Consider the following 23,179-nt stretch of genomic DNA (forward strand, 5'->3'; position numbering starts at 1 on the left):
GTGGGTGTTACAAATGAGACTTTCCAAATTTTATGGTCCAATTTGGAAGCTTATGTCAAACTTGTTTTGCTTCATCTGTTTCAGTTAGGGTCTTATATCATTGTTGTTTCAAACATGTGGAAAGCTTAATGGAAGTCATTAACTTTTATTTTAGTTTGGCCATATTGTCATCATGGTGGGCAGATGCAGAGATGGTGTTATTCCCAAGATCCTCTTTTTGGAACACTGTTCTTGTTTACATCTTCTTGATCAGAAGAGAACAATGGTTTTTACTTATTTTTAAAGCTCTGTTTCGCAAATTAAAAAAGCCCCTAACAACCTTTGAAAATGTAATTAAATATATTCTTTTTAGTCTTTTAACTGTTTAAAATCCTTTAACAAGTTTCTTTCTTTTGTCTAAGCTACATTTGAAGCTTTTGCAATGGGTTATTGTTCAGCTGAAGGAATGAAAAGAATTTCATTAGATGTGTTTTATATTTCTTGATTAAAAATGTCACCCGAGGCTCAGTGACTTTGTTTTACGTTAAATGACGGCTGCGTGCTTTGATCATCACTTTATTAGTGGTTTAATGAATATTAAAAAAACAAAGCACTGTATTAAAAGTTAAGCTCTCATATAAGGAAACCAAATCTCTTTTCCAAGAACTACAGTATTTCTTACTCAATCATTTCCTTCTAGATTAAGGTTTTCTCCAATTCCCCTTTAGCCTGCTACAGACTAAGTTACAGGAAAGCACAACAATTATACTGGAATACGATCGAAGAGAGAGCAAGAAAGAGAGAAGAGCAGTTATGTTTCTATTCAAACAAATATAATCCAGACTTACCATGCACTTGTTTGGTTTTTCTCCAGAGTGAACCCTCATATGAATCAGCAGTTTGTAACGAGCATTGAAGGGTTTATAGCGGCGGACACAGCCTGCCCAGAAGCAAGTGAAGTCCTCTCCTTTCCTCTGGTCAATGTGAGTCTTTTCTATGTGTCTGACCAGTTCGTCTTGTTGGTCGTACGTGGCACTGCAGTCAATCCACTGACAGACCTGCTTGCCACTGCTGAGGTCCTGCTCATCGCCGTCGCTGGGCTGCAGGGACTTGGGAGACATGGAGCTGTTGAGGTGAGGCAACGTCCCTGGGGTCTGGCTGAGCTGCTGGTGGAGGTGGTAAGGGGGAGGCAGCCCCTGGTGATGGCGAAAAAGATCAGCAGTGGAGGAATAATCGTCAGCTGGCTCTTGTTTTAAGAAACTCACCTTCTGGGTGCCGTGCGAGGAGTTCTGGTGAGGAAGGCTCGTACCATTCATCATAAGGCTGAGGCTGCCATTCTCCTCAACTTGCTGCATTTGTATCTGCTCACACTCACCTCTGTCACATTCAGTGGAAAGAGGTACAAGACATGCTGGAGGGGAGGGAATACTGCAAGGGTTTGCAGGCTGAGAGCAAGATTGGGGCTGAGAGGATTTTTGAGCACTGTGATGACTGATCTCCACAGGATGAGAGGAAATGCCAGCTGAGTTAGCTCGCAGTCCATTCACACAGGTGACCAGTGACGTCTGTGACGTGCGGATGATCGCTGTAATATCGATTCCTTCGGCTGAAGACGGCACAACAGAGATGCATCTCTTCTTCAGGTTGCTTGTTTGTAGCCTGGCCGAGTGCTGAGGGGTGCCAAGTGACAAAGGACCCAGGGAGGAGCTGTGTTCATTATTAAACAAGTAGGATGAAAGTGAATTTGTAAAGCTATTATTCATTACGTCTAGTTCAGGATGCAGACTACTGGAGGCTCTCAGCTCCATCCCCTCTGTAATCCTCCTATGTGTGGAAGCCTCAGACAGAACCTTATAATCACTGGGGCATTCTTGTTTAATGTGCTGAGCCGGGTGACTTCCATTCAGGCATGGAGCAGCAGAATCTACTGAGTCTTGAAACCTGGGTGACCTGCAATACAGTTTTCATTAAGCATCACTAACCACCACAGGGTTTATGATTTTGCACAAGACACAGCACTTGTTAAGCCCTGCAGAATGGAAACACTTGCTCTCTGCTGGATGTTGCCTGTCTAATGCAGCAATTACACCAAAAAAATCTGCAGTGCTTCCTCTCCAACCTGTGTAAAGACAGCATCGTTTTACACAGGATTAATTTGACACACTGGGTAACACACGGAACAGAGAATCTTCACTGCTACAGGCAGCTCATCAATCACGATCAAGGCTTTCAATGCATAATAGATTGGGCAAAACAATAGCTGAGAATGAAGTTTGAGAACTTTGGGCATTTTTGAATTATTCAAATATTGTCATTTTCCTCAGAGCACACTGGGCAAATGCCTTGGCATTCTTGTTGACACAAAAAAGGCTAGCTGAGCTTTGCTTACATGTCAGAGACATGCTTTCCTTCACTAAATTAAAAAAAGAAGCCAGATCACTAAAGAAAAAAGGAATACAGCAAAAGAACTGCTTGCTTTCAACCAGCACTCCAGAATCAATGAGAGATCAGCTGAGTATTTACTTCCACAAAATAAAAAGTTCACAGCCAGTAAATTTAAAATGGCAGCCTATGTACTCCCATCTCCGTTTTTCATAATAAAGAGTGCATGGGACTGTAAATCACAGTTCTGTTTTGCAGAAGTGATTTTTTATCATTTTTCATGTGTGTTGAATCCATTCATTGAGGAAGCAGAACCTTGAGGAACTCCACAAAAGACTTTTCAGAAAAGCACTGCATTAAGAAACATTTCCTCCTAACATTTTCTTCCAAGCAGTTAGCAACTGGTTTATGGCTTAAAATAAAACATTTTATCTCAGCTATAAACATTTACTGTGGATGATCCAACTGTGTGCTTTTTCTTAGTAGCAGAGGGTGTTCCTTACATATCCCTAAAGCATGGGAGGGTTTAACCTATGGCTTCATTGTGCCAGACCAAGGAGAGGGAACAGTACATCTGTGTGCAGGAAAGCTGTACCTGAGCTAATAAACCCTCCAGAGAAGTGCCCCGAGGCTCTTAAGCTGACATGTTCCACTTAAATGAATTTTATGTCTAGCATCACAAAAGCTGAAGAAAACCCAGCCATTTGGCAGCTTGTGTGTGACACCACAGCTAAGGCAGGTCTGACACATTTTAAAGCATGAAACACATGTACATGAAAGTAATTCGGACATTTATACACTAAACTATGAACCTGCTGAAAAAAACTGCATTTATTTTACACTTTAGATTATTTTATCACTGTTATTTCCATTAATCCATCACTAATATTAAGATGGGAAGCTGGGATAACTTCTAAAACTTCCTTGGTAATAGCTCTCAAAAGAATAAAAAGGGATGGGAAAAAATAACAACAATCAAAAGCTTCAAAAATACTTCCTTCCCATGAAATTAAGGTTGTCAAAAATTGGCACCTGCTTGAGGCACACAGCTGGGAACACTGCATTCACTACTGACAGGTTTCTAAGTTCCAGTAGGGCTTAATGTAAAAAAACCCTTTAAGATAATGAGAGATGTTAAATTCCCCACCATTCACTGATACAGAACAATCAGATAATTCGTTTTCCACCAGAAAGTTTAAAACAGTACATTTAAAAATTTTAGAGGTTTTTCCATAAACCATTGTTTATAATTTTTCCCTTTAGGTTTGCACAGTTGGTCTTCGGATAAACATAAAGCACCTGCTTCTGCAGATGGCAAATTTATATTTTAAAAAACCAAACCAAACAGCACTCATACATTATTTTTTAACATTTACAGAACCATATGTCTGTAAAATATGTGGCATAAGTATACTTTTATTGCACATGTTTGGGAAACCCTGCTCTGTTTGCTCAGTGAAAGAGTGGTGTTTTAAACTCATTCTGAGAAAGGCTTTACAGCATGCCATGCCAGGCACAGCATTGGTTTCTGCTGTACAAAAACTCTTCTAAATAATTCAGTTTGTATCACAGTTTAGTAGTCCCAAAGCCTCAGGCTAAAGTAAATTCAACTCATTTCCTACATCATATAAAGCTAACCCAAGCCTTACATTTCAGCCTGTGATAATTGGTGTTGCATTATTAAGCTTTATGTAAAGCTCCCATCTAGCCAGAAATCCATGAGAGAAGTTTGTTGTTTGATTAAGTTGGAGTCAGTGCAGAGTACCTGCAGGATGGACACAAACATTCCTGTCCTGAGAAACACTAGGTTTCTAAAATCCTCAGGAAATGTGACCTTTCCAGCACAAGATCTTACTCAGAGTCAAGACTGGATTGATATGATGTTGCAGTGCAGATTCTGTGACACACAAAGAGAGTTTTGAACCACAAAGCAAGCTGGAATGCCTTACTTCAAAAGCAAATGAGATGAGGGCACTAAAGTAATGCTTCCCATTGCCACAGATGTGTCTCATCCATTCTCTGCCTACAAAATGACAAGCACAGGCTGCTTGTGCAGGTCAGAACCAAGTCCTCTCCAGGATCTGCAGTCTTCCTGTGTTAGTTAACTCTACTGGGAGAAATATGACATTTTTTAAATTTCCTGATGTTTGAATGTTGGGGTACCTGATGTCATGGTGCATTAATACAAAATTCCTGTATTCCTGGCAGAACTCTGCCATCACTATTCTAGGGGAAGCCCTACTCATTCCTCCCTGTCCTGGGGGTGTTGAAGGGAGAAGGGGCACAGAAGCAAAACCAATGCAGGAGTAACATAAGGTGTCTATCAGCCAGCTTGCAGGGTGGCTCCCCTTATACCCATTGACTCTTTGCCCCTGGCATCTTGCTCTTACAGCCATGGAGCAGACTCCAGGCCTGGTACCCACAGGCTGTGCTGGCTGTAAGGATTTCACAATCTCTGGACAGTAGACAAATATAAATATAAATGCATATGAAACAAACAGGTAAGATGAGACCACCGTAGACACACAGATCAGCATGAGCAGCAGCTCCAGAGGGGCTTCCAGATAAACAACCCTGGAAAGACAGTGGTGTCAGCAGAAGAATATACCCCACAAGCCTCCCTTCAAAGGGAGCATCCATGCACCAGGGATGGACAGTCTAAGGGAACAGAACTGCCTCTTAAGCTCATGAAAGCTGAGTGTAAGGCCTTTGAAGAGTAACAGCAGCCTCTCAGAGGATACTGAGGCAGTGTTTCCTAAGAGACTCCCTTACGTGGTAATTGGAGCCAGAGCACGAGGCCAGTAGCACCATGCCAGAAGCACTGCAGTTCCCAACTGCCCTCAGAGGAAAAGATGACTGTATCTGAAATCTCCGGATTATTTACAAAACATACAAGCCTTCAACTGCCACTGGAAATGAGCACCCGGTGATAACTGACAGTTTTAAGAAGCTGGAGGGGGTTGTTCTGCTGCACATCCAGGGACCCCGTGCAACACTATCCGAGCGCTCTGATGTCTTCCCTGGGTTTTACACGCCGAGCACGGAGCGCAGTGTGGGCGGGTTTGCCGTAGCTGATAATGGATTGTTTGACAAAAGGCCAACATTAGCTGTGCGCTGCCTCCAGTTGTGGTGAGGAAGGTATTGGGACTTTTCCAGTCCCACACACATTGCATTCACAGATAGAATGTAGCAGCAATTATGCTGCACAGCTTAAAAGTTATTAACTGAGTGGGAAAAAGGGGCCAGGAAGAAGAGGGATCATGGTTCTTGGACTAAGGCAGTCATCCCTAGAATACAGTTTCCAAGGGAAAACAATTTCAAGGAGAAGCTGAAGGGGATAACAAGTTTCAGTGCATTGAAGCAAAAAAAGGACAAAGACAATGAAAACCCCAAACTCTAAAATAAGATTTTTGATTGCTAGGGGAGATGCTCCCTGATTTGTTTGGCTTTTCCTTGGATGTTCAAAAACCTAGAAATGCAAAGTGGTTCAAAGTTCTACCCAGAGATATTTGAATTTATGCCTCCCTTTATTTCTCTGCTGGTCATTAGAGCTGGGAAGAACAAGCAAAGAGAGTTTGCCCTGTGTCCATGTGCTCCAGTATCTGACAATTCCAGCCCTACTTCTCTCATCCATTTTGTGATGAAGGCTGAGATCTGGGGGGCCGTAGAGCACCCTTGGCTCCCACTGACTTCACTCCTCTCCTGGGCATCACTCCCAGCTCAGTCACTTCTGAGTCACTTGTTGTCCTGTTTTCAGTTCTTCAGGGAAAGACCACGTCTTCTGTTGCTTGCTTGTCAAGAATCTTCAGCATCACAAACAACATGAAAAGAAATGGTCTGAAATGCTGTCCACCTTCTCTCAAATGCCAAGGTTTTGGCCCTGTGCCATGTGTCTCATGAAAAGCACTGTGATAGAAGGAGACGCTGTGTCTGTGAGGATCACAGAGCAGAGCTGGGCATTGGCTTCATCTTGCAAATCCATGCACACAAATGCACTATTAGCCAGGTGGACACAGAAGCAGAGCATGACCAATGGGATACAAAACAATCTGTAATGTCCTTCAGGATATTCTCCAAACATTTCCAAACTGAGAGACAGCAGAGTCTCAAGGCTTTAGACCATGCCACAAAGCAGAGGGAGGGAATCAGGCCTATCACCTGCTACTTTCTCATGTTATGCAGTCAACAATCCTTTATGTTGTTCTGGGAATCCTCTTCCAAATGGGGGCTGGAAGGAGTTCATATTTCTGAGGATGGGTACTGTGAGGCCAGGTATGAAGGTATCTGTCATTTCCTCATTATAAAATTTACAAAAAGGTTCAAAAAGATCTAAGCAGAGTATTCTCTTCCTCCTTTTGTTTGCTCCTGCCCTAATTATCTTTGTTTCATAATTGTCCTCACTGACAGAATGAAAAAAAATAAAAGGTTGATAACTGCCAGTCTCACACAGAGGCATAAAGAAACCAGGAGCAAGCAGATTTACATCCAGCTGCAAAGGCATCTACTAATCCTTGTGGCAATAGTGGATTATTTTGTTGTGGCATGGATATTATTTATCCTTTTCAAACAAACAAGTAAACAAACATGCAAAAAAGTCTTTCCACTTGCTTGCCACATGACCATGCCTCCTCCTCCTGAAAACACAGATGTTCTTAACCCACCAGTGAACTGAAAAGGGGAAACAAGGCATGAATACATATAATAAAATCAGGAACAGTTGGATTTTCAAGACCAAGCTGTAGGCCATATTTCCCCTTGGTGTGACTACGGAAACTTCAGCCTGATAGGTCCATTCACAGAGTGCCAAATATTCCAAGTACCTAAGATAAAGGCTGCAACTTTATTAAGGTTTTTCTTTTCTACAGCTCTTCAAAAAGGTCAAGATTATTCCTATTACATCCACTACTAAAGAGCAGCATAATTAAAATAGATGGATAGATTTTAATTTGTAGCAGGTTTCTATTCACAATGGATGTCTGTTTAGGGTACTTGTTTAAAACCTGGTAATGTTAAATTTGTAACAACAACAAAAATAAAAAAGTTCTGTGTTTTCATATAATTAATTTATAGCAAATGTTTAAATAGAGATTCTGTTCATAGCATATCCAACTACAGTGTATATATCAAAACCAGAGACCAAATTTTCACATTATGGCCTTAAAAGCAAAAACCAAGGATGTGGCTGTATGGGAACTCTGCAAATACTTCATTAAGGGAAATGCTGTAGAAATAGAAGTGGCACTGGTTTCCTGTAGGTTTGATGGGGGCATGCCAAATCACCGTGTGGGGGACACTGGGCTGGGTGTAAGTATCATCCCTGCCTCCCAAGCAGTAATTTGGTGACACCACGGCACTGGGGCGGAGCCGAGGGAAGGAGCTGGGAACACCTGGAGCTGTACCTGAGATCCGAGTGTGCCAAGTTGAGCTGGCCCATGTGCAGCAGCCTCTCCCGGGACAGAGCGTGGTCTCGCACCAGGGAGTTCCCCGTGTGCAGGAACAGACCCTGCCTGCACACAGGCACCGAGCTACTCGTCATCTCCATGTCCATCATGTTCTTCTTCTCAGAGATCAAACTGCAGTGACTGTAGCCACCGTTCACTGTCAAAAAAATAAGTAAAAAAAAGATAAGGCTTTGTCTAAGAATTCTCTCCACAGACAACTTTGCAAACTCATTTTGGATTTGCTTGCAAAATTCTCTTATTTACAACAAAGCAGTAGAAATGAAAGGTTTCACAAGGAAGCAAAAATTAATTGCCAAGGAATTTGGATCTGTGGTTGTTTATTTGTCATTGTACAGAAATGAAGTATCATCTGGCCTGCACAGTCAGTTGTATTCGGTGGGTTTGGACTGAGGTGTTTAAGATCACTTTGGATGCCTTTCAACTTATAGTAGGTCTTTCTGACTATCAGCTCTGCCCTGCTTGTAACCATGACATAAATTATCATTATATCCTCTGGAGTCTACAGCTCCATCAGGCTTTATTCCATTCCTTTTCTGGCTTTATCACATCATAATTTAACTCAGTTCAGGGTCAATACCTACTTTAGCAGGACTTCTGACTGTTAACTGGGGCAGATGAATCACATTTGAAGGGTATCTAAATACACTGTTGAACACTGTGAATATGTTTTTAAGGGCCACACCACTAAGAAAAGATGGTAAATCAATCATACTACAATACCCAATTCACAGTTCCTCTCTTTCCAACAGCAGAATTACCTGGAATACAGTCAAGATGTATCTTCCCTCCAAAATACTGTAGATCCTTTTTAAGTGTTTAAGATTTATACTGGACTTGTAATAAAACACTTTCTTTCATTCCCCAAATGACACAAGTCTGAAATTCATTAGGGTTTTCTAAATATGTACTTTACCGATTTTATAATATTATCAAAACATAGAAACTTGAAGCTTCCACTAAAGCTCAGCAATACCAACTGTAGCACACACTGATACCTGTTTGTGTGAAGACAGAGATTTCCTAGAATAACATGAACACTATCCCTGTGCTGTCAAAAATAATTATCTTCTCTTGTAGCTGTCAAATCAGAGAACACATTCACTCCCTGCAAAGGAACAGAACACTTATGCTAAATCCATGAAATTCTGTGTTTCAGCCAATCCATTTGCCTTCACAAAGTACCTTACAGATTAATTAGTAAGAGCTAAAAATTTCTTGCACAACAGTGCCCTGAGTGCAACTGCACTTGCATCAAAGCCTCTGAAATGTGCTCGCCACATGTGAGCTGGAACAACGATGGACAAGGAACAACCAGCAGCTCATGGGTTTTTTCCCCCAAAGCAACTAAAAAAAGAACAGTGAGATTATCTCCAAACACAGACAACCCAAGTATTCAAGTGTCCAAGCACATGTGAAAGCGAATTCATTACCTCTGAAAAAAAGGGAAAAAATCCACTTTACACCACTTTAACTGAGAACAGAATCTGGCCTTTTGACAACTGGCTGTTCTATATTAATAATAATAATATTAATATCACTGGCTGGCACACATAAGATTTAAGCACTTTCCATGTCTGGAACCAGATCTCTTCTTTCACTGGTATCGAGGGGCCTTTAACCTACATTCTGTAACTTACCAGTAACAGATGAAAAGAGCACACACTCCCATGCCTTCGACCAGAGGGCTCGCCCTGCTTGCACTATACCATAGCTATTCCATAAATCCATATAAAAACTAATCCTAATTTACAGAGAGTAAATCTAATAAAAGCAGAATGGTTTCCAGAAGGATCTCATGGAAGTGGAATCCATCAAGGTAACTTTTGTCTTTTTGTGTCCTGCAGTTTTGATTTATATCTTCATATTTAAGTGTTCACAAGGGAATGGAAGGAACTGATACAGTAGTGTGCAAAGGCTGCAATCAGGCAATTCCTTCCATATGAGTAATCAAGTTAGTTCAATTTTGGGTATCTTGCTTCTTTCACTTTGGGGTAACTGACTTTGGGGGTTTTTTCCTTGATTTATGCCAGATTAAGTCATGTGACAATTGGTCCCATGGACTGTGATGAGGCTACACACCTTGGGAAGGACAGCTCACACTGGTCAGGACCTGTAGGGTCAGCCCTACGTTTCTTGTTAGGGGTAAATTCTCCTAGAAGAAAACAGAACATTTCCTTACAAAAAACTATACCTGTCTGCCCAACAATGAGATCAACACTTAAAACACCCACTAAAGGGCAATAGCTCTCTTTCTTCCCTAGGGAACACCTTGTTTACCATTCAGGAAGGCTTCACCCTTACTGACAAAATTAGCTATGAAGGCTAAGAAGATAAGAGCAAGGAAACTTACCAAAAGGGTAATTATTCAACAATAAACGCATGTTGCAGTGCTTTGGAGTTTACCTAATTAAGACCAATGAACAAATAACTGAAAGATGTCTAATTGAAATGACTCACATTCGAAATAGAGACAGATTTGAAATATTTGCCTAACATACTAGATATCCCCAGAGAGTTGTGGGTTTTGTGGCAAAGACCAAACTAGGTCATTTGCCTTTTTTTTCCTTACTGTTCATTCTCTTTAATTACCCCTTGTTAAAAAGAAAAAAAAAAAAAAAAAATTGCCATTCTTGGTTTTGTTTGGATGTGATGTCCAAAATTTACCAGGACAACACTGAGAAACGGAACGCCGTTACCGGCAGCTGGATGAGTCACGTGAGACGAGTGAAAGACCAAACAGTACCAGTTTTTCTCAAACAAGTGAAAATTATCCACGATGGAAGAGGCCACATCCCTTACATCCCTCCAATGAGAGGACATTATTAACTCAGAAGCTGCCAGCATAGCAAAGCCATGGGAGAGAAGGTGCCGTACCCACATTCAGCATCTCATTCCATATAACGAGTCCTGAATAAATCCACAGCCCTGAATGTTTGGGGTGATTGCCACACCTCCAACACAGTCAGTAATTTAAGCTTATGCAGAGAGATGCACAGCACTGCTGACTGAAAGCTCTAATGAACAAACTGAGTGCTTCAAAACACAAAATCTTCAAAGTGATTCATGAAATAGGCCATTTTTTACATTTTTACAATAACAACAAAATCAACACTTTGCCGAAGTTTTTTATGCCTGTCATGCCATTCTCTATGGTGAATGGGAGGAATTGTCTTAATCCTGTGACCCCAAGCCTCAGGGGCAGAAAAGTAGCAAAGGAAAAGAAAGCAAATGATGGGAAATAGATACTAGAGTTGTTCTTACACCCCTTACAAGGCAGGCCCAACTGTGTGACTATGGTGACAGATTTTCTATGCCTTGTGGAAAAAACATGGCCTCTCCTCTGTTTCAGTGACCCACTATTAGCAGGGATATATGAGTTTGGGTCTAAATTTTTCTATTATAGATTCAACTTAAGAGAAGGAAAAATATTTTAGAAGTAGCTGGAGTGATTAGCCACAGACACCATTAGAGCCTTAGCAGACTTTACCCAAGTGTAACACTGGTATTTGCAGTTAGATCTTAGAACAAGAGATTCTAAACAAGGACTTCCAGATCCAAAAAGAAGGAATGCTCAGAATTTTTTCTTGGCCAGTTTCTTCACAGTCATTTGCACCATCTCATACACAACAAACCCCTAGACATTTGGGCTTTTCACTCCTTCACAGAGGAAAGTTCTGCACTGTGAGTCTCTTTTGTTGCTGCTTGCCATTCCCTGAGGACTGAAATGGTTAACAGTAGCAGCACTAAATTTTCACTGCTGCATTCAAGAGTTCCTATGTCAAAGAGGAACAAAGCAGCTCACACCACACCCCAGGTTCACCCTAAATCTCTCTATCAGTTATAACCTGTTCACATTTTAAGGTCTGTTTCATACAGCTGATAGAGACATGGCTTCATTTATTTATACTGCTTATACACTACCTTAATAAAAAACACAGTGAGAGCCAAAACATTCTTTATCACTGAGCAGACCATACTAATACAGTGAGAGTCAAGTGAAGACCAAAATTGTCCTACACTGGTGTTTCAAAAGAGGGGTGGCAGATCCTTTGCCTATTTCCAAAGAGATACAGATGACAACAATCTATAAAAGATTAGGATTAAAACCAATAGCACTGAATAAGATTAGAATAAAAAAGAAGGGTCTCTTTCCTCCAAGTTTTTATGAACTATGCAATAAAATCCTACAACAGAAATACTTATTTCTTTACTTTCACATTGATGTATGAGTGAAGACAGAAGGGCTAAGAAAATCCTTGCAAACTAAAACAACCCAGATAGAGAAATAATTTGTTGAGTATCAATCTTGAAAACTCATGGAAGATAAATACAAGCCATGTGTGTCTTTCTAGTAAATTCTGGACCCTAAGTGCTGGCTACATCCATATTTGTTATTTCATGTTCAATTTATTTTTAAAACTAGTTATTTGGATTGCATTATATTTCTGTTCTGGGGAATTTATTTTTGCAGACTACACACAGTATTTTAGGAGAGTGAATGTGTACGGTCAGCACTACTGAATAAAGCAACATGGTTAATTTTATATCAGTCCAGCTTAACACAATTTGAAAACAGTTCAGTAGTTTATGGATCTGTAACCTTTTCACTTTCAAGCGTGTGGATAGATTTGGCTGCCATATTTTAAAGGCAGCAAAGAACACATAATAATCTACTACATCTTTCATTGCTAAACCAGCTGCAATGTTACAAAGTTTAGATTTCCATCTGAGACCTGCACAACACTTTTTGAACTTAGCAAATACAGCCAAGATTCAAGAAACACACGCCATGAGCTTTAGTTCCAGTGACCTCACAGCCTCAGCTGATGTTCTGAGTTAGACTCTAGATGTGTAAGGATAGAACTGTTTTAGCCAACAGTGAATAGATTCTCAGAAAAATAGAGAAATACACTGTCTACTATCAAAAGGAGTCTTTCCCTACAAGCAGGTTTGAAATTCAACATTCTTGGCTTCTATTTGGATCGCAGACCTTTAAATTATACACCCAGAGGTAAAAGCAGACTGAACATGACCATTGGCCCCTTTTGTAACAATCTGGACAAAACCTTTCATAACTGGATGAAACACAGGTCTTGTCATTGCATTCATTGTTACAGAGTCTCTTCGGCTTGGAATCACCCTTTTCCTGTTGCCAGGCAATTTGAAAAATATTGTTCTCAGCACATCTGGCCTTTTTTGTGGTCAGTTATCTTTCCTCACTACTTGGATTTTAGTAAGGGGGGAAAAGACATTAAAAAATAAATGTTTTAGGAAAAAATTAAGCTCAACAAACATTATTTTAATTAAAAGGAAATCCCCAAACCCTCCTAATGGGCACTTGGAGAATATAAGCTCAATGTAATGAAATTTGATGTGTTACTTTTTCTTTCTTTTTTTTTTTTAAGAAGACCAAGTTTGGAATAGGTTTAATTCTCAGTATTTCTGATAGGTAGGATATCAACACCCCCCAAATAAATGCCACTGTGCTTTTGGTGTGAGCTTTAAGACAACTATACACTGTTTAGGGTTATGTACACTCTCACCTACCCTTGGCCCCCTTGGTTTGTCTTTTTTGCTGCTCTAAAAGGACACACCGGGGTTTTCACTGCACTCTGTCATGAGACAGAGCCTGTAGGCTGAAAGAAATCCAGTGACTCTTTCAAGACAGAAGTTCACACATTTTGAGATGAGGTACTTGAGTTGTTCCCCTTGTAAAGATGCTTTCATAATTGATTATGTGATTCCATTGGGAATCAGGATCTTTCCATACATACACAGAATGAGAAAATATATTCCTTTTCTTCTGTCCTCTAAGTCATTTAATTCCCTAAAAGCCAGAGCATACCTACTATAACTGCATGTGGGTTATTGCTTTCCCATTTACTTACTAAGCCCTGAACTTTTAAACTCCCAGATCTCCACTCCCCTATATTTTACTTAGCCCATTTAGTCTCTCTTTTCCATGGAAGTTCTAGCCAGCAGACCATGTAAAGACTCCACAGGAGTATAGGCTCTCCCAAACATTTGAAACACAAGGATGTGCAGGGAATGAAAGCTGGGGTTTTGCCATATGGCACCTTGCATATGTCTTATATAAACATATTCCAAGAAGGAACTTCATGTCTGCCTGGCTCAGCAGTACACTAAATACATTAGAAAGGAAAAAAACCAACACAATAAAAATATTTCCATCAAGATGTTGGGCTCAAATTTTTAGGAGCCTGAAGTGTCACTAAGTCAGTAAGAGCCACAAAGATAGAATCATTGTAGATCACCTGGGGTTACACAGAAAAATAAACTTTGATAAATGGAGGAAACTGGTAACTAGAAAACATTTTGTTCTTTTCAATGCAAGCTGGGTGGAGGAAAAGGTCTGGTAGGATGTGGATGTGCATTCAGTCTTGTGGATGTAATTCTGATACATACATTTGGATACTAGTCTACTCACAGGCAAAAGAGACAGAAAATCAGTCATAACAGGAATCAAAATGCTCTGGAGTCTACAAAGAACTTGCCATGTTGCCATGTGATAGGAATGCTCCAACATGCACTCCAGGGAATTCAATGGAGGGGAGTTAGTAAACCTGCACATCACTGCCAGCTATGGATTGTCTCCCATTTGCTGGTCCTACAAGAAGTGTGAATTAGGCTCCTTTCCTGTGAGGCATGTCAAGGGTCTCTCCTTTCCACTGCTACCTTTGCTTCAAGCTCACTTGTTACAAGAGCTTCCACACATTGTTTTCTGGTCCTTTAGGTATCAGAGATGAAAAGCTACAGCCAAAATGCATTTGGTTGCTGAAGATTACACATTCTTCTGTAACACTTGCATTGGCTCCTCCATGCTCTTAGCAAAAAGGAAATATCCTCACACATACAACCTCCACCCAGACTCACTGCAGACCTCTCACACTTAACAAGGAACCCACATCCCCATCTTTGTACTCTTACATAGAATAACTTTTTACAATGAAAACTCTTTACACATAAAGAGGCAAACATTCCACCTACACCATCTCCTTGATCATTTAACACTTGATACCTAATACAGTAATGGCCTCTTTGCAGCTTTAGAATTAACACTGCCAGAAAGAAAATTCAAGACAAACAAACAGTTTCCACAACATATGCTGAAAAGAGCAACAGCCTACCCCTGCTACTTTTCATTTGCTGTTTTCATTGTTTGACATTTCTTTCTGCCAGGATTTTGGCAATATTTCATTGCTTGATTTGAAATATATTTAACATCAAGTGATTTGCAATGTCGTTTTCTATTTTACCAGAACTATGCTTGGGACTAATTCTACTCAAATTGAATTTACCCTTCTGCACTCTGTGCCAATGAATGGGCCTCTTGCAGACTCTCCTCTGACTGCAGTTTTAGGGCTGCAGACATATGCAGTGCCTGTTAAACACACAACTTAATGTACCACCAGTAAGCACAGTCTGCTGAAGGACAGCGTCAAACATATGAGTTCTTGGTGCAATAAATATCTATATGCCATGTAACACAGAAAAAAGCCCTCTACTCTGTGACTTAAATGTAACTAGTTCAGGTGTCTGTCCAAAATGGGGCAGCTTCAGACAACAGCTGGGAGGACTGAACATCCTGATTGCATCCATCTCTTCCAAATGTCAGATTCTGGGGTTAAGCAAGGCACCTCCACCAGCACCTGCTCTGCTGTGGGGTTTTTTAGCAGGCTGTGGAACAGGGTAAGAACAAGGCTATTGTGGAAGCTGCTGTGAAGAGGTGAAGGCACAGAGAAGAAGAAAAGCAGAGATATGAGGATGAAGAAAAATTAAAGAGTACACAGAAGGCTATAAAAAGGGAAAATATTCTCATTGAAGGGTGCTGTCTTACATGAACACTGAGTAAACAACAAGAAGTTTAGCTCCTGCTAGAAGGCCTCTGTGAATCTTCCGGTGATGACAGTGGGCAGTTGCTATGGATTAGGAGGTATGTGAAGCACTCTCTGTTTTTATTTAGCAATGTTGCCTTCCATAAACTGGGTCTGCACTTTCCACACAAGCCCTGTGAACAAGGTATCACAGGGATTACATGAAGCTGGATATGCCACTGAAGAAATAGATACAGAAGGATCACTGTAGCCATGAGAAACCCTTTGCCCTGACAAACACATTATGCAATCATGAAAAACAGGGCTGAAAGAGTCTTCAGAACATGATTTACTCTGTCCTGCGTCCCTACAGCATAATCCAGCCTCACAAACTTAAGAGGGTGTTTGACCCATCTACTTCACCGGCTCCAGCAATTCCCCAGCATTTCCAGCAAACTATTCAGTCATTTCACTTGACTTAGGAATTCTTTTCTTTATGTAGAACTTAAAAGCCCCTTAGCACAACTTATTCTGTTACATATTGTCCTGTCCAAACTGGACACGGAGAGGAGTCTGTTCTCTTGCCCTCCATAGCAACCTTTTATGTTTTTGCAGGCTGTCTCCACTCAGTCTTCTCTCGCCAGTGTTACACAGCTCTCATTATTCAAGTTTTTTTCTCATAAATCACGTTTTCCAGAGCTCTGATTTCTTTCCTCTCTCTCTCTTCTAAACTGTCTCCAGCAGTCCTTTTTCTGTACTTTATATACCTTGTTTCTCCACACTTTTCACTATCAGATCCTGTTCTTTGCAGCTGGTAGCAGATAGAGACTTCTTTCCCTGAGAGCCAGCAGCACAATGGGAGACAGATCCAGCAGTTAAATCTTATTTGGATTAATTTATCTTTTTTCTTGGGTAAGACAGAGAATAATGAGATTAATGAACCTTTGGCATGATCCAGTTTTGCTGTTGGTTTTTACTGGTGCATCAAACTGTCCTCTGAAAAATGCCTCAAAAGCCCAGAATGGAACTCAGCAAGTGCACATATGCAGAGGCAAAGGCTGCCTCCACCAAGGTCCCCTCATACCAAAACACAACTTAGCAGCATAAAACACTAAACAAAAACTCTCAGGAACATACACATATTTGCGCAATGTCCAGACTCTGGTGTTAGAGAAGTCTCAGAACTCTAATAAGGGCTGACTCTTCAGATGTACAGCACTTTTTCTGCTGACCATCCCTGCCATCAAGAACACATGAAAGACATGAAGTCATTCTAGCATGCTGATCCAACCCATCCCATGGAACTGAGAGTAATTCATTAATCATATTGTCTCTGAGCCCAGTTCTGTTCCTGTCTGGTTGTCAGTCAGGAGTCTCTGCCACAGGCAGTGAAATGAACAGCACTACAAAACTAGTAAAAGCAAGATCAGAGTTAGGAAGTCTTCCAGAACTGCGTATCCAAAGATGCACACAGAATTCTGACATCTGCATTTTAATAACAGTGCTCAATTAGAGATACAAGGAGTGCAGCCAGGAACTCAGTAAATATTGTTGACTAACCAAAGTGAGAGGAGAGCCATGGACAGAACAAACTTCTACTTGGAGTAGATTTGAGGGTCACAAAGGAAGTTCAGCTTGTTACAAGTCTGGGCAAACAGTCAATTCCTTTCCTTTCCTCTTTACCATCACCTTAGCACACTGCTAACCTTGATCATGAGCATTCTTCTGGGAAAAAAGGCCAATTAAGAGCTATGGAGATGAAAATGTTCACAGCACACAAAGTGTGGCCAAAAGGTGTGTTAAGGTTCCCTAAATGTCAGGACCAAATAAGTTTATAAGAACTATTTCTAAGTGGGAAACAGACCTCGAGGGTGAAGTGACTGCGTTTGTGAATAGCAAGTACAGCACAGGAATAGAGTGAAACTTCCACAGACCACACAGTTTACAGGCTGAGCCCAGAAAGAATGCCAGTCTGCCTGGTGCATTGTATTTCCTCTGGGATATCTCCATCTAGTTTAACCACAGTTTGAGTGCATCTTTTAACAAGACATCAAATCTCATAGTGGAATCTTTAAATGATGGAGAATTGCTTCAGTAGCAGTTTGTTCCATGGCTCTCAGCATGAATTTTAAATAGCTTCAGCTTGTTTGACTTCAATTCAGACACTGAGACTCACATTATGACTTTGTGTGCTAGCTGAAAACGCACGACTTACCTGGTGCTCTCTCCCTCTGTAGATAACTTCAGCCTTGGTTCCTACCACCACTGATTAACTGTCTGCTTTCTTCATTTTCTCACACTACAGTATATTCTCCAGATCATGAATCGTTTGCGTGAATCTTCTCTTAAACACAGTTTTTCCAAGGAACCTTGTTAAATTGTCAACACTAGAACAGCACAGCACTAGAATCAATAACATAAGACAGCAGCATTGTTGTGCTACTTCTGCTTAATATGTGCCTAAACACAACTTTTCGAATTCTAATGGTCTTTTAACGGGTCCTTTAGAAGATCTTTAAGAGGTCCTTTAAGACTCTCAGTATTTTCAGGAAGGAAGAAGGATGGTTATTCTGGTTTTGTGTGTGCGTGACTTTAATATAAGTGTCTGCTAAGAAACAGAATAAAGTCACCAAATTATACTACTGTGCCTCCAAAGTTAATGACCCAGAATGAGTTCTGCTGTCGATGGGCCTAACTCAATAGGCACCACTGAAAACAATGGAGTCCCCTAGTGTGTGACCAAAAAAGAAATAACAACTTTTTAAGGAATGTAGCAACTGCAGAAGCTCAGTAACCACTTATGAAACTGGAGGGCGGGGGGGAAAAGAGCTATTTGAATTTTTTGTTTACAGGCAAAAAGAGCTCCAGCAATAGATTCAGTGAGTGTGAGGTTTCTGTTATTTTAATGAAGCCTTTCTTAAGTTTGCCTTGTTTGGTTTAGCACTAGTTTTACAGACTAGATCTAAACCCTATGGCTAGGTTGCAAAAAAAAAAAAAAAAAAAAAAAAGGCAGAAAAAGCAGAGAGGGAGTAACTAAAGCCATTTAAAAAATAAAGGAGCTGGAAGCTGAATGTGTGTGTCATCTGAGCCCCATGCTAAGCCGTGGCCTTTTACAGCTAAAATGATTGCTGACTGAACAGACTACAGCTCACAAAAATCCCTACTTACCTGGCAGAAATCCATGTGATCCTGAGCACGCTGACTAAGAAATTAGCTGAGATTAAGGGGGAGGAATGCAACCTCTGGAAGTTCCCAAAAAGAGAAAACCAAGAATTTTTTCCTTCTCATTGTCAGCAAGGCAGCAAGAGGAAAAACATGAGAAGAACACAGCTCCAAAATCACTCCTTGTGATACAAAGGAAGCAAGTCTCATGCACTATTTGCACTGCAAATCATCAGCAGTAGCTTTCCAGTAAGCAAAGCAAGGAAAGAAGACATGAGCAACAGCCAAGATGGGGCTCCTCACAGCATGCTACAGGGATGTCTAAGCTGGTGGGACTTGCTCCCAAGTCCTGGTGCTGCAGGGGGGATCCAAGCCTGTCTCCAGTGGCTGTATCAGCCTGGGCTAGGCTGGCACAACTGCGCTCAGAGGGGTTCACAGGCCAGCCCAGGTCAGGCACTGCACTGTCAGCCACAGGCACTTTCACAGGAGAGATGCTTAGAAAGCACAAAACTCTCCTGAACCAGCTCTTGTGCTGCAGAAACCAGACTCATGCAAGCAAGAGTGGCTTCCCAAAGCTCAAGCCTACATGCCCTGTACGTCAGTGCATTTCCCTCTTCTCAGTCAGTGTGGAAAAGCAAAGTATCCTGTTTCTGTGAAACTGAACCCCAGCCATGTGTATACAGCTAATGACTGGTTACACCACCCATAATGAAGAGTCACGTTTTGCTAACTGCATAGAAAATAAACAAGCTAAAAAAGAAAACAATTACTGGCTTTGGTGGGAATCTCTCTTGACCTTCCTTCTGGACTCAGACCCTTGATGACTGCTACGCACTACATTCACATGTAGCACCTGCTTCAGGATTGTGTTCCCTATAAAGCCATCGATATTTCTCCACTCTCTGCTGCAGAACATCCATCCAGCAGAGGCCAGAGCATGGAATTACTGTGGTCTGCTCAGGATCATCCATGGCCTCTCTACTCTCACCTGACTGAAGTGCAGTCACATCGAAGGACCTATGCCCAGCTTTTGCTTCTGAGGCACAGGTAGTGTTTGTCCAAAGTACAGAGACATGTCATGGCAGAGGTGTGAGGGAACCTTGTGTCTTCCTTCCCCAAGGCACCAGAGAGGGGACCATTCTTTGTACATTCAGTGAGAACTTTCTACACCGCATCCTGTTATTTATTCATTAATATTGTCAAAGCACAAAGGATTATAATGACATTGCAGTTTACTCTGCACAGGAATGACCAAAAATGTGGCTCCTGCCTCAAAGTTCACAGCCTAAGAGACTGACAGATGCAGGCAGCAGAGCACAAGGAATAGTGAGGCAGTGCCACTCAGCACAGCAGCAGAGGCCTTGGCACAACTGTAGCTAAAGGTGTCTCCATCACGGGCCAAACACAGCACATCCAACCTCTCCAAATGCAGGAGACAACGGTGGGCTCAGGCCTGGTAGTGAGGACCAGCAGTTAATGACTGGCAGGACAGAAAATAGGAAAGGGACCTTGAGAAGAGGCAGGGAGAGATCACACACACACAGCCCATGGTCTGCCCCTACAACAGGGAACCTCTCACACTTCCCCTCAGTGCTGTCAGTAAAGATGGGAAGTAAGTTCTGCCTAAACATCCTACTGTGTAGTGATCTGCTTCTCTGTAGTCTAAGGCAAGCCTAGTGCCACAGCAATGTCTCCATGGTGGCCTGCACAACCCTGCCTGGATGGGCATTGGGCCCATCCCTCTCTTCCAGGGAAGTAGCAGCTGATCAGTTATTTCAGTCACAATTGGACTGGAACATGTTACAGGGAGAAGTGGAGATAAGAGGGGGGTGGGGGGAGATAAAAAAAAGAAAAAAAAAAAAAAAAAAAGGGAAAGAGGGACTTATGCTGACAAGTGGGTGGGGGGGATAATGACCCCAGTCAGAGTCCTTGTGTTCTTATAAAAAAGTCTCAACAAACCCCAGCATCTGGTAGTTCAGCTGTGGGTTTCCACTGTTTATTTTTCTATTCCAGTGCTCTCATCCCTGTGCATTGCCTGTGCCTGGCTCTGCTAGAAGCATTCCAAGCTACAGAGCATAACTGAAAGAATAAAAACCCCAGGCTCAGCATCAGGCACATGCAGAAACAAATTAAACTCCTTAAATCCTTCCTTACATTGATGAGTACACAGGCAATAATCCCCCAAGACCACACCAAGGCATGTCTGAGGCAAGTGCAGACCAGGAGTGTCAGCCTCAGCAGGCTCCTTGAACTGCTGGCTGCACACATCAACACCAGGTTATTCTGCTCTAAGCAGTGGAATCATGACAAACCCTGTCACAGGGAGAAGTTACTCCACTGAACTGTCCAGAGGATGGATCCTGCTCTTTTCTCTCTTAATTTCAAAGAGCTTAGTTCTTTCTCTGTGTCTCTTCACCCTCTTCACCTTCACACTCAATCTGGTTTGTAATCTCAATTACAAATCCAAACATAACAATCATGCTGCTTCTACTGACAACTGTCTGCCTACCAGTACTTAAAATATTCAGTCTCTGGCATTGCTTAATGTGTGGTAAATCGTCACACGCAGCTCCCACCAGCTGCACCTTCAGTTTGCCTTTCTTTCACTCTTACTTTGAACAGCCCCTGCCAGGAGGTCTTCATAACATAGGCTCCACCTCTGACTTGGAACTCACGACCCTCACTCCACTTCCAGGCCTTTCTGCAGACTATTCCTAAGGCCTTTCTGATCTACCTGCACCATTAGCAGATCCATCCAGCTTCCCTTACCCTGTGTTTCTTTTTCTAATACATCCTCTCATATCAGCTTTACTCATGCAATATTCCCTTACTGATAATTATCCAGAAGAGTACAGGAAAGAACAAATACACAATGACAGTAAGGTGAAAACATGCAAGATGGGGAAAGGCTGATGAAGGGAGTTGTGATGAAAACGAGCCTATGCAGCTGTGATTAAAAGCCACAGGCACTACAGGGGACCCTGGAGCTGTGTGTACTTGGCCAAGATTTCTCTCTTGCCCTCTATCAGAGCTGCACCACTCGCACTCCATCGGCATGGACCACCCCTCCACCTGCAATGCACTCTCTTCCCACTATTCCAGCCCAGGTTGGAGTCAGGAAAGGAGCAGCGCTCAGTGCCTGAAAGAGAGGATGGAGAGAAGCCCCAGGCTGAGGCTCTGCTCTGCTGGGCACAGGGAGAGCAGGAAGCTCTACCAGCCCCAGAGATGCTGAGTCGCTCTGCACTGCGAGGTGTCTGTGCCAGGCCTGAGGCAGCTGTTAATGTCCCACGTGAAGGAATTCAACCTCTGAGAATAATTTTTAACAAAATCTTTAGAGAAATGGTCCATCTTGCAGTCTGGGGAAACCATGTTCTGCATCTAATCACCAAGGCTGCTGGAGCTGCTAACTCTAATTGGTGATAATCACAGGAGAATGTTTCTCTGTGACAATTCATTTTCTGTAATTATTACTCTATTCTTCTAAGTTACCTAAATGCTGTACTTACAGCTACAACAAGAACATTCCCATTGCCAGCTCTCAAATTGTTTTCACTTTGAGAGATGCACAATATTGAAAGCAGATGTACCAACTTGAACCTTATTTTCTGCAACATACTGTAAATGTTTTTAAAATGTGACTCTGGTACAATGCATGTCAAACAGCTGAATTCAAGGTAAAAGGCTCTGCCAAAAGCAGAAGACAAATGAAGTTTAAAATCAGTTTTGACAGATAAAATGGGAGACACTTTGAAGCCATAAATCAGATGGCCAGTCTCTAGGAAGTCAATAATAAATGTATCTTTTCTCTATATTTATTATCCTGAAGATATACAGAAAAACAGGCTGACAGCAAAAAGCAAATTTGAACCTCAGTATCTAAAATACTTTACCCAAGTGGCCAGGGAAGTATGAGCAAGTTCATCTCCCAATATTTGCCTGTTCCGAAGACAGATGAAAGACTAATATTTGTACATCTCAGTATCATTCAGAATCATTGTCTAAAATAAATATTTCATCCTGATCTACTTTCAATAAAGCACAAACCCACATTCACAAACCAGCAGGTATCTGGATTATATTTTTTAACATTCATTATGAGCAAATCATTGACTGTTTCAAATAGGGTTTTTTTTGGTTTTTTTGTGGTTTTTTGTTTTTGTTTTGGGGTTTTTTTTTTGTTTTTTTGTTTTTTTGTTTTTTTTTTGTTTTTTTTTGGTGTGTGGTTTTTTTTTTTTTTTGGTGAACTTACGTTCCAGGAAAGAAAGAACACAAGGAAACAAATTTTGCTTGTAAAACCTTTTTCCACCTTTTGTGCAATCTCGTTGGTTATATTGGGCCAATCTCTTCACATGTAAAATG

At 41.4% G+C, this 23,179-nt stretch overlaps 1 protein-coding gene across 1 annotated transcript in view; it reads right to left on the minus strand.

Annotated features, from left to right (window-relative positions):
- GLIS1 (GLIS family zinc finger 1) overlaps positions 1-23,179 on the minus strand; it is a 180,600-nt gene that overhangs the window by 89,788 nt on the left and 67,633 nt on the right. Inside the window, 2 exon segments of the mRNA XM_053985344.1 lie at positions 828-1,929; positions 7,761-7,959. Of these exon segments, the coding sequence (XP_053841319.1) occupies positions 828-1,929; positions 7,761-7,959 (1,301 nt within the window).

The sequence above is a fragment of the Vidua macroura genome, chromosome 9 (genome assembly GCF_024509145.1).
Source record: "Vidua macroura isolate BioBank_ID:100142 chromosome 9, ASM2450914v1, whole genome shotgun sequence".
Taxonomy (NCBI): domain Eukaryota; kingdom Metazoa; phylum Chordata; class Aves; order Passeriformes; family Viduidae; genus Vidua; species Vidua macroura.